Consider the following 13,347-nt stretch of genomic DNA (forward strand, 5'->3'; position numbering starts at 1 on the left):
CTAACATGAGCTGTAGGTGTTGCCAAAATCCCTGACGAAGAAGAGGTCCAATTTCTTTCACGGCTAATCTGCATTTATGTGAAACAAACAAAAGGTGTGGTTGTGTATGAGCTTATTTTAAACCCTGCGTGAGTGCCGCTTGTCTTTTCCGCGTGGAGAAAGAGAAATAGAATCAGCCCACAGATTGATATAAATAGCGTATAGCGTATATTTACGGGTAACTTTGTTTAGACACGGCCACTAATAGTTCTTCTCTCCCCCTTTCTCGCCTTTCAAATATCACAACATCACACACACACCTTCTCATTGCATCAATTCCCCTGTTACTTCTTCAGTTGTTGGTGCAGGAACCGCTGGACAGGTTAAACTTGCACAGCAACCAGTTCATCAGGCTGGGCGGTGGCGTACCCTCCGACACGCCGTGCCGATCGACGTAGATGATGTTGATGGTCGGCTGCGGCACTTCATCGCCCGGAAGGACTTCGTTCGTTTCGACGCGCTGCTGCTCGCCGGAAGTGGAGCTTCGGATGCGCCCAGCCTGCTCACCAACACCACCACCATCGGTCGCTCGCTTGATCGGTCCGGACTGCTGCTGCTGGACGAAGGTGGAAATGAACGACGATCCCTGATCGTTGCCGCCGGTGGAGGACTCGGACTGTCGCACGACGGTGGAAAAGCCCGCGGCACCGCCCGTGGCTGGTGGAGGACGCTGGGGCAGATACTCCTTGGACGGTGGCTCAACCGGAAGGTACGTGTTGGGCGGGGGCGTCGGCGGTGGAAGGTAAGTGTTCGGCTGGCAGTACGTTGTGGTAAGCAGGGAGGTGACGGTAGTGGGTTGAATTTCCGTCGTCGTCGACACGATGAAGTCGGTCGAGGTGTAGGTAATGAATTGGGTGGCGGTTTCGGTGAGCGTTTGGACGACGGGAGGCAGCGTCACGTAGGACGTCTCCAGCCGGGTGCTCGTGATGGGGGGAAGGGTTTGCGTTTGCGTCTGGTAGGAAGTGGACACGAGCGTGCTGTAGTCGGTGACGGTGGTGGTGCTCGGGAGGACCAGTGGACACTTGGGCGTGTTGTAGGTGTAGCCTTCGTTGAAGGGTTTCGAAGGTTTCGGGTAGTGGTAGCCGGTGAATGGGGCTGGCGTGGTTGGTTTGGGGTAGTTGTAACCGTTGAAAGCATTAGCCTGTTGTTGTCCTGCGGCCGATACGGCTGTGACGATGGCGATCAGGACGAGCAGTGCTGCTGCCTGGAAGGGGAAAGGATACATAAATGTTTGGCCCCACTTTGGCATTTGAAGCTTCTTCCACTCTGCTTGCTTGTGATGAAACGCGTATCTCAATCCAGTTTTTGTTGTTGGATGGAATGATAATAAAATTCTATCAGTGAGAGTAGTATAATCGTTTTATGCAAATGCGGCGAAGAACATCTTTCTAATAAAGGGAAAAAAGCAATCCCTAAACAGCAAGCGACGAACCCGCTTATCATCGATATAATATACCCTTAGAGTGCGATAACCTTACAGCCGAAAACCAGTTCGCATTTAAGAGAGAGATGGGATCATTTGCAATTCAAAATTTCTGTAACATTCTATCGCTCAAGGGAAGACAGCGCTATCGCTATCGAATCGTTTTATTCTTTTTTACATGCCGATTTATTACATTCAAGTAGTAGTAGTAGTAACTAGTTGTTGGCAAGCTTTCAAAACCTCCCCGCTGTCCCCGAGCTGCTTGATGAAGCTTTATTGTTTTGCAGCTTCTCGGGCACAGAAACAAACAAACGCGTACCGGAACGTGATGCGTTAAGAACGCTCCGGCACTACAATCGCGGAAGAAGGGCTGGTGCGTTGAGTTTTTTGTTTTTTCGTAAGACACTTGCCACATTTCTTCGCATACACACTCACACACACGCACTCTTCAGTCATTAATCTTTCGTCCGGTAAGGTTAGCCAACGCTGACCATCAGCATCATTCATCACGCCCCCTCCCAACGACCATTACGGGTGTCGTCAGATTCTCTGTCGAGGGTTAGTGCGTCAATCCGTCAATCTTTCGGCACGCAGTGTTGCACCGTCTGGCAGGGTTGTCAAACAATTCGAGAGGGTTGCACTGTTGCTACACTCGGCAGGAAATGGAATATGGGCCGAATTGGGAAACAGTTCTTTGAACTGTTGCTTTGTTTATAGGCGATTTAAGTTGCTACATCTTACAGATCTGTGAAATATCTAATGTACAGCACAATTTGTCTCTTTTGTTTGTCTTCTGTTTTGGTTTCAACTCGGGTCGAATCAAAAGAATAATCTCCAAATTAATCTTTTCTATTATCAATTCAACTCGTTGAGTGCAATCAATAAGCTCGACGTTGAAGTTGAAACAACTGTAAGAATAGCTAATGACAGGTGCGTTGACAGTTAGGTTCAAGTGAACATGTAAAATTAGCCCTGCACCTATCATTGAACTTCAGATATAAGATTTATTAATTGCATTATGCAAATTGAAACAAAAGTAACGCACATAGTAATATCTGATGAGTTCACGTTGATGGGATACGCTAATATGGGATGGATTACGTGCTCCTTTACGTGAAATGTTTGATAAAAGGAGAAAACTTGTAGGAACTTTTTGAAAATTATACATAACCGTTTACTTATCCTTGTGCAACTCTTAGCTCCTCTCTATGCAAACTTATTTGTACACGTTATTGTGCACTATTTTGTCACAAAAAACATCAATGTGCGTAATTTGGAAAAACAAAATAATTGCATTTGTTAAGCTTGTCAAGAACAATGCGTCACAATAAATTGAATTAGAACGTATCGAAAAAAATGCCTTTAAAAATAAGCAGTGCTATTTCTGCTTTTTCTATTTGGCGTAACATCCTACGCGGACATACAGCCGGATAGTCAGTCCTTGCTACGAGGGTACAGTCCATACGAGGCTAGAACCCGTCAACCCGCATAAGTCGTACGAGTTGACGGCTGTACTACTAGGGGATCAACCCAATTTTACCGTATTTTGTTCATATTGGATGTTAATTATGTTAATATTTCAATACTTGAATTGTCTACCTATAAAGGTCAAGTGTTGTAAAACACGACATAAAACTGATATCATTCAATGAATAGAAAAATATTACCCTGACGGTTTTCTATGGAATTCTTCCCAGAAACGTCTAGAACACTGTTTCTACAGAAAATTAATTTCACCATTGACAACTAGACAAGACTAGAGCTAGATCTGAATTCAACTAATCCCACTGCATTGTATTGGTTCAGATACCTGAATAGTATTATACAACGATTTTAGAAGAATCAGGTCTAGGCATATAGGGAACTACCAGAAGAATCACTTTTTCAACCGAATCCAACAATTTTGAATAATGTTACTCAATCCACACGCTGGCCAAAGTTTGCCATCTCTGGCGTAGTACTAGGTAGGAGCTTTCGAGATCTTCGTCGTTGTATCTTCTTATCTAGCAACAAATCCACACCGCTTTTCCTTAATGATCCCAATGTCCATGATTTCTTCTTTAGACACTTTCAATTTCAAGCACCTCACAAAATTGTTTGAGTTCAGTATAAGTTCATAGTCCACTGCAGTACGCACGATGTTACTTCACTCTATTTTCTAACAAGAAAAACACAAATGATTTACCATTTTCGTACTGTATGCAGACAATTTTCCACTTCAAACACGATCTCACAGGCACAATTTTCCCCTTCAAATCCTTGCACCGTGTTGTGGTCGATGCTTGCAAACTTCACACACGTCTTACGAAGATACCAAGATCGACCGGGCTCGGTCCGGTTGTCCAGCTGTACTGACCTGACCAGCATGCACCACAGTCGGTTTTAATCATAAACTCGATGGTGGCCACCATCCTCCCAACCGAACGCCGTGGCCTAAGGTTCCCCGTTTTTCGGTGCAGCGTGTGTACGAAATATGTGCGAATCAGTTCGCTCCGTCTTTTTCTGGCTTTGTTTTTGGTGTCTCTCGCTCTCTCTCTCTCGTCTCGGACTGCTGGGGAGGGCCTTGGTGAAGGGGCCAACTGCTACTACTACTGCTGTTCGTTGCAGTCGGGCGTGAAATCTTCTGAACCATCCACCCGCACCATACCATACCGATGGATGGAAGGGAGATGGTTTTGCTGGCTGACCCGGGGGCTCCCCTCGCTCGCCGCAACCGTTTGGTTCTCCGGGAGGGATTGATCGTGTGGCCAAACGGTCGGTCTCTGACAAGACTTCTAATATTTCGATTTTATTACCCATTGTTGTTCTTTTTTTCAGTTTCGTTTTGTGTCTCTGTAGATGAAGTGTGTCTTTCTTACCATCGTTTTGTCTGTTGGGTACGAGCTTGATACGAGCGTTACACCCTCCCCCTGTTCGCACTTGAGGTGGATCAGCTTAGAATTTGGACGAATGGATTATCAAGCCCTCCCCCCGGACAAGCGCTTCAGGTAATTCCTTTACTTTAATTGAAAAAAGATCGTTCAATTTTATTTAAGTCAAGCGGCACGATCCACTATTTACAATTTCCCCCAGAGCCAAAAAGGCGTTTGTTGTCTTGCACGCCCGTGTTTTTCGTTCACTTACCGCGTGATTTATTGCCCATAATTGCGAACAAACTTTGTGCTGCAGACTGACCAGAACCAAAGTCTAGGATTTTTCATGTTAAATAAACCAATTCAACAGAAAGGTCAGCATGGAGAGTGTCATTATCCTGATCCAATAAGAAAATTCACCACTAAAAAGCGTGCAGCGCGCTACTAATTGGAAAAGCCCTGGCCAACCCTAACGAAATCACGCTGGCACCTTTCACGCTGGCAGCCAACAGCCGGGCCAGATGGTGTGGTAAAGATCAGATTAAAAAAACACCGATAAGACTCCAGGTCCCACTCACCCTCCCTTTTCACTGTGCCATCAGCCAGTAGCGTCATTATCACCGCGGCCCCTCGAGTTGCGGTCGGTCGGCTTTTAACGTTAGCAAATACACCCACCCTAGTGGGTGAGAAAATCGGCTCATCTTCGTAGATCCGTGAGATAATCAACGCTCGCTGGCCATGTAAATGGTGCGGACAGATTACCCATCTCAAGCGTTCCTAGGTCTAGAGGACTGACCTTGGCCGGTTGGTGATGGATTCAATTTGGCCGATCGTGCCGGATCTGCTTGATCATCGCAAGGAAAAATCAAACGCCCAGAACGGATACGGAACATTTATCATGAGGTGCGCTTTTTTGTTAATTTCACTTAGAACAAGCTAGATTGCGGATACTCCCTCGTGTTTAATGGTGCCTTTCGCAGGGTGTCATCTGTTTAGTACGGATTTTTTTTTTGTATTCTTTTGGACATCTTCAGCACAAACCACAAAACGGATTTTATGCACCTCTCTATAAAGTGGTGAGTTTATTACACCGGGAAAGCTCCAAAAGAAACCTTTTTTTCCCCATTCCCACGTTCCGGTAGGAGGAGCTTCCGTGTTTGATGGACCTTAGATGGTCATTAAAAAAAGTATTAATTTTACAAATCTTGTGCCAAACCCACAGGACGTTTGTTGTCGGAAGCGCGATGTTGGCATGGATCGAAATTAGTGATTTTTGCGAACAACAAACAAGACGTTATACATATTCATACACAACGCCACGATTCCGCTTGAGGAAGTGGCCGCTTTGTGTCTCCCAATCAAATGCTCATCGCGTTGCATCTTGAAGACTTCCTGCTGGTTAAACGTTAAAGCTGACATGTCTCGTTAAAGTTAATGTCCGCCGCGTTTGGGCTGATTTGTACTGATCCCCTGCCTTTTACAAGCCGGCATTTTGGTGCAACAAAACCTCCCAACACACATACCATTGTTTACAAAGTGTGACAGTTTTTCGATTGAAGAGTTGCAAGCGACGAACCTTACATTTTGGGGTGGAAATCCCGGTTTCGTTTGCTAAGTTAAATTACAAATTAAGCCGCGTTCGCCGGCTCTGCTGCACAGTAAGGTGGACTGGACCCACCACTTCCTTCCTCACGCTCTAGTCGAACTTTAAATGCACCCCGAGCGGTTGTGTCATCTGGCCAGAGTGTTGACTCGCCGCAAAGACACACGCCAGCTTCAATAAATCAGCGCAAATGTTTGCCAAATATATGTCTGACGGTCGCGGTTTTGGCAGCCACTAGAGCCTGCCTGCCTGGTGGAGTCAGTTTCGTTAGAAGGTGAGAAAATGGTAGGTTCCAAAATTGTTTCCCTTTTCCTTGTCTCGTCCCTCAATCTAACAAAATGGTTGAATGCTAAATTTTATTTTTTTGTTCGCATTGTGTGTACGTTCAGCCAGCTGTGCGGCGAACAAGTTAGTCCATTTCAACGCAGCCCGCAGCAGATAAAATCAAGCTTCTCAGCTTAGTTCAAACAATTCGGCAGATGTTGAAAACGGAGATGGTTCGCGCGAGAGAGAGGCATAATGATTAGAAGGTGATGATGGTGGCACCGTTCGTACCGCTGCCAGTTGCGATAACGATCGGATAATGGAAGGAGGCGGAGAAGCGTAAGTATAAATGTCGATTGGGGGACGATTTATAACAATATTCGAAGGTGTTTATTAATTATTAATTAGATAGAAACTCTGCATTTTTTTTAAACTATGCGATAGCAGGCACGCATTTCATGGTGAAGATCGTTTGATAAGAAAATATGTATATTAATTTCTTTCTTTAAAATATGCTCTTTATTGGGAAATGACTGCATTTAAAGTGTTTCGCAAATCATTATTTAACGTTTCACTAATTAATAAACATGCCACGATTTCAAGGACCTTCAATACTAACTGGAGCAATAGAGCGAATTAACGCCCTTCCTCAGTAAATGCGTCATCGTTCTGAGAGAGCGCAATTTCATCCGCCAAAAGACTTCAACTGAACCTTTGTCGGAATAGACGTAAGCGACGAACCTCGCTCGCGTTTGCTCGCTGACGTTAATCAAATATGTTAAATCAAACACTGCAGCAATACCATTCCATTCAGCGCCCTTGCGTTTTTCCTGCTGCAGCGTTTTCCCACCTTTTTACAGCTCTTTGCTACCGTCGGCGAGTGCGCTCCCAATGCGGGAGGAAATTTAATTTGACCGTCAGCTAATTTAACTGCAGCCCCGTAACAATTATCTTCTCGGTAAATAAAAGCTCCAAAAAAAGCAGATAAACGAAGGCAGCAGCATCAGCATTGAAACAATACCGAGCAAAGGTTCGAGTGGTCATAACTTAGGTGGCTCGTAACGCCACCAACCTCTGCCAACCCTCCTTTGCATTGCAGAGTCGGAAAATTCGATCATAAACGATCCGCTAGGACGGGGGTAGTGTGAAGCTTTTGTACCGCAATTACATCAAGTGAATGAAAAGCGCACACTTTATTAGCGGGGACCAACGAGCACCAGGGGTGATCGCTCGTGGCGGTCATAAAAGAGCGGAACTCAATCAAGCACCGTGTTTCACATCCTTCCACATTGCTTGTACCCCATAGTGGACGCAGCTGCATTATGCAAAAAAGGGTGGACCGGCTCATTTAATTAACACATTCTTTCGTTGAATGAATGGGTACGCTATGGGGCGCTTCTGTGGCCGTAGCTAATGCCCGTCGAAATCGGTGTTCTATCGGATGGATGGATGGCAACGATCTGCCGCTTCTGGCGGTGGTGGTGGTGATGTGCTATAATTTTTACCGCAAAACTTTAATCCATCTACACTCCCAAGTTGTTGCACCATCTCCGGGCATAAAGGGGTGGACATTTTATTCAAACTTACTCTTAGGTTGCACTCTTTGTCACGTGTCGGCATACTGGGGTTTGAAGATTGTTGCATTAGGTGTGTCCTATGTGTGTGTCTTGCCAAAGAACATCACCCGGCAAGTGGGTAAGTGTGGCTGGGAAAACTCCCAGCAGCAGTAGCATCCATTCCATCCAGGTCAGATTTCGTCGCCGAGATCTTTGCACACCCACCTATCTTGCCTTTCTAAAATATTCTTGTCAATTGCACCAACCGCTCGACGGCGCTTCACTCGCCTGTTCGGTTTGTTCGAGTAGTTCACGGTCAAACGAGATAGCCGAGTGGTTGGGTTTGCATTTGATGATGTGACCGGGTCAGTGAGGAGCAGACCTGCAGACCATGCCATTTCCCGGTGCTTCGGCAGGGTGTTGATAAGATGTTTTTAAATCATACGATTATGTAGATTTCCGAAATTGTATGATAAATTGTGAGTATTTTTTGTTAGATTTGGAGTGAAAGTCACCGTTTAAAAGGGTGTTTGAAATTGTTTGAGTCGCTATTGCACAAAAGCTGTAAAGCTAGCTTGAAAAGGCTTGCTTTAGCTCATGTTGTGACCATTTTTAACGGACGTTTACTTTTTAATTGTCCGTGGCTTGTAATTCATAGGCTATTTACATTTCATCATCTGACAGTTTTTAGCGCCTATAAAAGGGTTTTAGCTGGGAGTATTTTACGAGAGTAATTTACAATTTAATTGTTGGATTGAAGACTTCAGCGAGTTTGAAAGTATCAAGCGTTAACCACACTACACCATAAAGGTCGATCAGTACATCACACATTTGTATTGTTACTGGAGGATCACGATCGATCGCTAAGGAATACGGAATGTCATTTGTATCTTGTAGAAATATACAGGTATTCCCCGATATACGCTATTAAGGAGAACCAGAGGTAGTAGCGTAGGTCGAATTTCGAGGTTTTCAGTCCAATTATATCTAATTTTTGTATAATTTTGATTGATGTGGTAGGCTCTATCCACTTAATTAGTTATTTGAACTGATTTCAGCTGAAGATACCAATTTTATACCGGGGAATATCTGTAGCAAGGTATCAATAGAAAAAGGAGTAAGATAAGTTGGGCGTACTCATACTGTCTGCCTAAACTAAGACCATGATAAGCTCTTCAAGTTGATAAAACTGTGACTGGTGCCTCGCCAGCACATCATTGAAACATCCCGGAGACGGTCTTTAAGGAGTCTATTTTAAGCTATTCTGCTCAAACCATACATTCCAAATTTATTTGGGGCTTTTCCAGTCGTTTCAATTCCTTCACTCGCTTCTTCTATTCTCATTTATGTTGATTTGATTCTCACCGCCGGATAGGACGATTCCGGTTCGCCTTCTACATGAACCTGTGATGATATAACACTGTGGCCAAGAAAAAGACCCACGAACGAATGCAAATACTCGAGCCTTATCCTCACCCTGTCAAACGGGATGACTCACGCATGCATGCAAACATCGGCATCCCGTTTTAACGGGTTCACTGGTTGACAATTCTTAATGATGAGGGGCGCAGTCTTCTTTGTTGTTGTTCGTTCGATCATTCGTTCGGTTTGTTTGTTGCTGCTGTTTTACATTACCATATACACCTTCTGGTCGTGTCGTTCTTTTCGCATAATCTGTGGCTCCATTTTTGGCCCCGGTCAACGCTAAAGCACGCTTAGCGTTGCACACACCGCCGTACCACAGATTCCATTGGATCGCTGCAGAACGATCGACATCCCTCCCGCGAAACGATCGACAATCGTAGTCGATTAATTTTGTCTGAGTCCCCCTGGACGTGTTGCCTTTCTCCGCCTGCCTTTGCCGAAACTGGTCACACTACCAGGACTGGCCATATTTATAAAAGCAGGAAATATCTGACATCGAAACCATGCGCCGCCGGTGGTGTCATTCAACGGAAAAGCAACACACGAATGAAGATGCACCACCGTTGAAGGGTGCGAGGCGAGTGATTTAAAGTCGATGGCCGCATTGCATGGCCGTCGCTCACCGCCACCATCTCTAGTCAGGACCATCGGGGGGGAGAGAGGTCGATAAGACAATTTTAATGTGCCTGCAAAAAAAGGTTTACAATTAATGACACAATGCAATTACGGGCGGTTTAGTGTGGGAGAAGGGAAGAGAGAAGAAGGGATTGAGATAGAGAGAGACATAGAGAAGTAAAAGGCAGGATGTGGTGATGCCGAAACACGAGAGCCTTCGAAAAGGGACGAGCATGTAGTACAGGGATCTTCAACTGTTCTGCAAAATTGTTTTTAAATGATAAGGAAAGTATTTTAACACAGTAACAACGTTAAGGAAGGCTATTAAATTAGTAGAACCTTTTCGATCGAAATTACATTTTATTAAACATGTTACTTCATCATACTCCATATCAAGTTGTACACCCCTGCCTTAATCGGATCCGGAAATTCGATAAAATCCGATGACGAATCGACACAGCAACAAAACGAAGACACTGTGCACAATTGCATTCTCCTGTACCCTCCTGGGTGGAACATTACAATCTTTGCGGGCCGATTATAATGTAGTATGTTTTTTTTACGTTTTTTTGATTATGAAGCATCCCTCCGGTCCGGTTGATCTCGGTACTGAGAAGTCATCATAAATCAATGTCCACCAAACAAAACACGATCAAAAAGGGAAAACGATCGTCCAGCGTCCTCCTGTCGACGCTGTCATCGGCACAGGGGTGAAGGTTAGAGATTCGCTGGCAGAACGGATGCTCTGGGTTTAGCCCATTCCCCCCATTCGAAGGTCGTCCAGCTGGTCAGATAATCGTTAGTAAAAGTAGTATAGCCATGCCACTGCGCCGGGCCACGATCGAGATGAGGCATACCGAGCAGGACAGTAGGCAGTGTAGAGGTCAAGGTTTGGAGGGTAGAAGAAAGAAGAAATTTCATGTTTTTCTCTTTTCGATACTCATGACATGTTATCCCTTAACCTGTAGATGATATTTAAAATGGAAAAAGCATCTTAAAACATTCGGTAACATTGCAATGGGGGAATGATTGCATCTTTCTCGTCCTTGAATAGAACTAGGGAGTGTCTGAAACTCTAACAAAATACGTCCTCTATTTCAAACAAGAAAGAGCCCAAGCTTTGTCAAAAGTAGTCATTTTGGTGTTGAAGATTGATATCTATCTGGCCTTAGATGGCAGATTTAAAACACCGTTCCGTATGATCGTACCAAAACCCATCAACATTCTTCAAGGAAACGCTCACAAATAGAGCTAAAGCTAAATGGTGTTTTTGCATACTTTTAAACTAAAAAATACGGAAATAAATAACAAAGCCCATTTAAGAAGCTGGGCTAATCTACAGCAACAGTGGCATAACAAATCGTTTTGTAAACAAAGGGATGCGATTACTAACACCGACAAATAATTTATTGTTATTAGCAGCTCAAATGGTTTGGACTTCTGGATGGTCAAAAATAGATTAATGATTTGACAAAGTAGAGGAAACATACATTTTTCTGTGTGCAAATTTTAAAACACAATCATTTGTTGGCGATTTTACCAAATCATAACAGGTTCATAGAGACTTGCCGGACTATGGCTAGCCTGTTTGAGTGGAAAGTGGAACCGCGTTCGGTATTGTAGCAGTAAATGTAAATCTCCTATCCGATTAATGTACTAGGCCAGATGTGTCAAACTCATTTGGTTTGGTTTGCTTTGGCAAACTAGTTTGGGTTGATCAAAGGTGGTTTATTTGGCTCATTACAGGGATTATATAGACATGTTCAGCGAGTTGTAGATTCGTTCAGGCATATAATAGACTCTTTCAGCGAGATATAGAATTGTTCGGAAGTAGGCGTAGACATGTTCGGTTATACTGTAGAGCTGTCACTTTCGTACCCCTTGGACTGCAGCTTGGATCGTTCTCATCAGGAGGTAAACAAACGGGTTTCGAAAAAATATGCTTTTTTCAACTAATTCATGTATTAAACAGCTTGAGGAATGATTATTAGCTATTTTTTTCGATATTTAAGAATGAAAATTTAAACGTTGCGGCACAGCGTGTAAACAAAACAAAAGACAACACTACAGAATCGCTGAACATGTCAACGCCTACTTCCGAACAATTCTATATCTCTGAATTGTTCTGAAAGAGTCTATTATATGCCTAAACGAATCTACAACTCGCTGAACATGTCTATATAATCCTCGAAAACCCTGTAAAACGATACAGATGGCTGGTAGAATTCGGCTTTTGAATCAGTTAATTTGGTCCACATCAAAGTGAGTCCATATTTGTGTTCTAAGCAGCGCTGAAGCAGCATTCTTATGTCAAATTTAAAGAATTGTTGCATTTTATTTTAGAACAAGGTATTTTGAAAATTACATGCATAAACTATTCCGTACAACAATTCCTTGCTTCAATTCTAAGCTAAAGAATTGATGGTTGTTTCCTGGTCATACAATTTATTCATTTGGCTGTCGAGAAGCAACCAAGCAATAAGTTTCACTTTTATGGGTTATCGTTTCGGGGAGGGTCGCTTTTTAGCCTGAGCTCTCTTTTGTGAGAAGGTTAAACAAATCAATGAAAACATTTTAATAATGATGAGGCCAGATGCATAAGTTGGACTAACCTGGTTGCTGTTTGAACAACAGAACATAAAATCAGAAGAAGAATTTCTCTAGAAACCCTCTGCTTTTTACTTGAGTGAACGTACGATGAATAAAATGCTTTTTTGCAGTTTGTAGTCTTCCATGTCTCAACGATCATATCGATCAGCATTCGTTTTCTTTCATCGATAAGGACATTTCTCTACTAGAGAACACATAAAAGAGAAAACTGCGTAGTGCAATCTGAGCGCAAAGTGTGAGGTTGTGTTTTTCTTTCATTAGTTTTGCTACTGCTTGTTAGTAGTGTAATTGTGTTTTAACAATTTTAACCAGAATTAAGATTTGTTTTTAATAACAAACCAAAAAAAAATTGGACGATATTCTACAAGAATATTTAAGTCAATTAGTTCAGAATTAGATTATTTTCCTTCTTCCTACATTTTTAGTGGAATAAGTGTGAGTTGTAATCATAATTGACTCTTACCTTCTTAGTCAATGGTGAATATTGAAATCATTTAAAATACAGTAGAACGTCGATTATCCGGAGGCGGATTAACCGGCGGGCGGATTAACCGGCGGGTGGCTTAACCGTGCTTATAAATGTGACAGCTGTTCAAACGTACGGCGAACATTTGCAGCGATAGTCAAGTGGAAACCCAGTTTTTTGTGCATCTCTGTAGTGTCTAGTGGTATTTTCAAATTTCATTTTTGTTCATTAACAGTTGTTAAACCTATAGTTATTGATTAAAATAATATTCTACTAACGATCAATCCATTGATTCAAGGTGAATTTTTATGATAAACTAGTGAATTTTAAAAAAATTTATATGGATTTAACATTTCTTGGACGATCATCCGTGCAAATCGATAAACCGGCAACAGTCCGGTCCCGAGCTGCCCGGATAATCGACGTTCTACTGTATACATTCCTGCAGTCAGAGATAAACCCAAAATTTATGCTGTTTGAAATTGAATTGAAAA

The 13,347-nt window shown here is 43.1% G+C and overlaps 1 protein-coding gene across 1 annotated transcript; it reads right to left on the reverse strand.

The window, feature by feature from the left end:
• Positions 1–210: 210 nt before the first annotated feature.
• LOC120896366 (gibberellin-regulated protein 14-like) lies at positions 211–3,800 on the reverse strand. Its single transcript, XM_040300419.1, has 2 exons — positions 3,648–3,800; positions 211–1,243 (listed from the first exon to the last, which is right to left on the reverse strand). Exons 1-2 carry the CDS (start codon positions 3,648–3,650, stop codon positions 332–334), a joined length of 915 nt encoding a protein of 304 aa, XP_040156353.1. The 5' UTR covers positions 3,651–3,800; the 3' UTR covers positions 211–331.
• Positions 3,801–13,347: the final 9,547 nt, after the last annotated feature.

The sequence above is a fragment of the Anopheles arabiensis genome, chromosome 2, assembly GCF_016920715.1.
Source record: "Anopheles arabiensis isolate DONGOLA chromosome 2, AaraD3, whole genome shotgun sequence".
NCBI lineage: Eukaryota > Metazoa > Arthropoda > Insecta > Diptera > Culicidae > Anopheles > Anopheles arabiensis.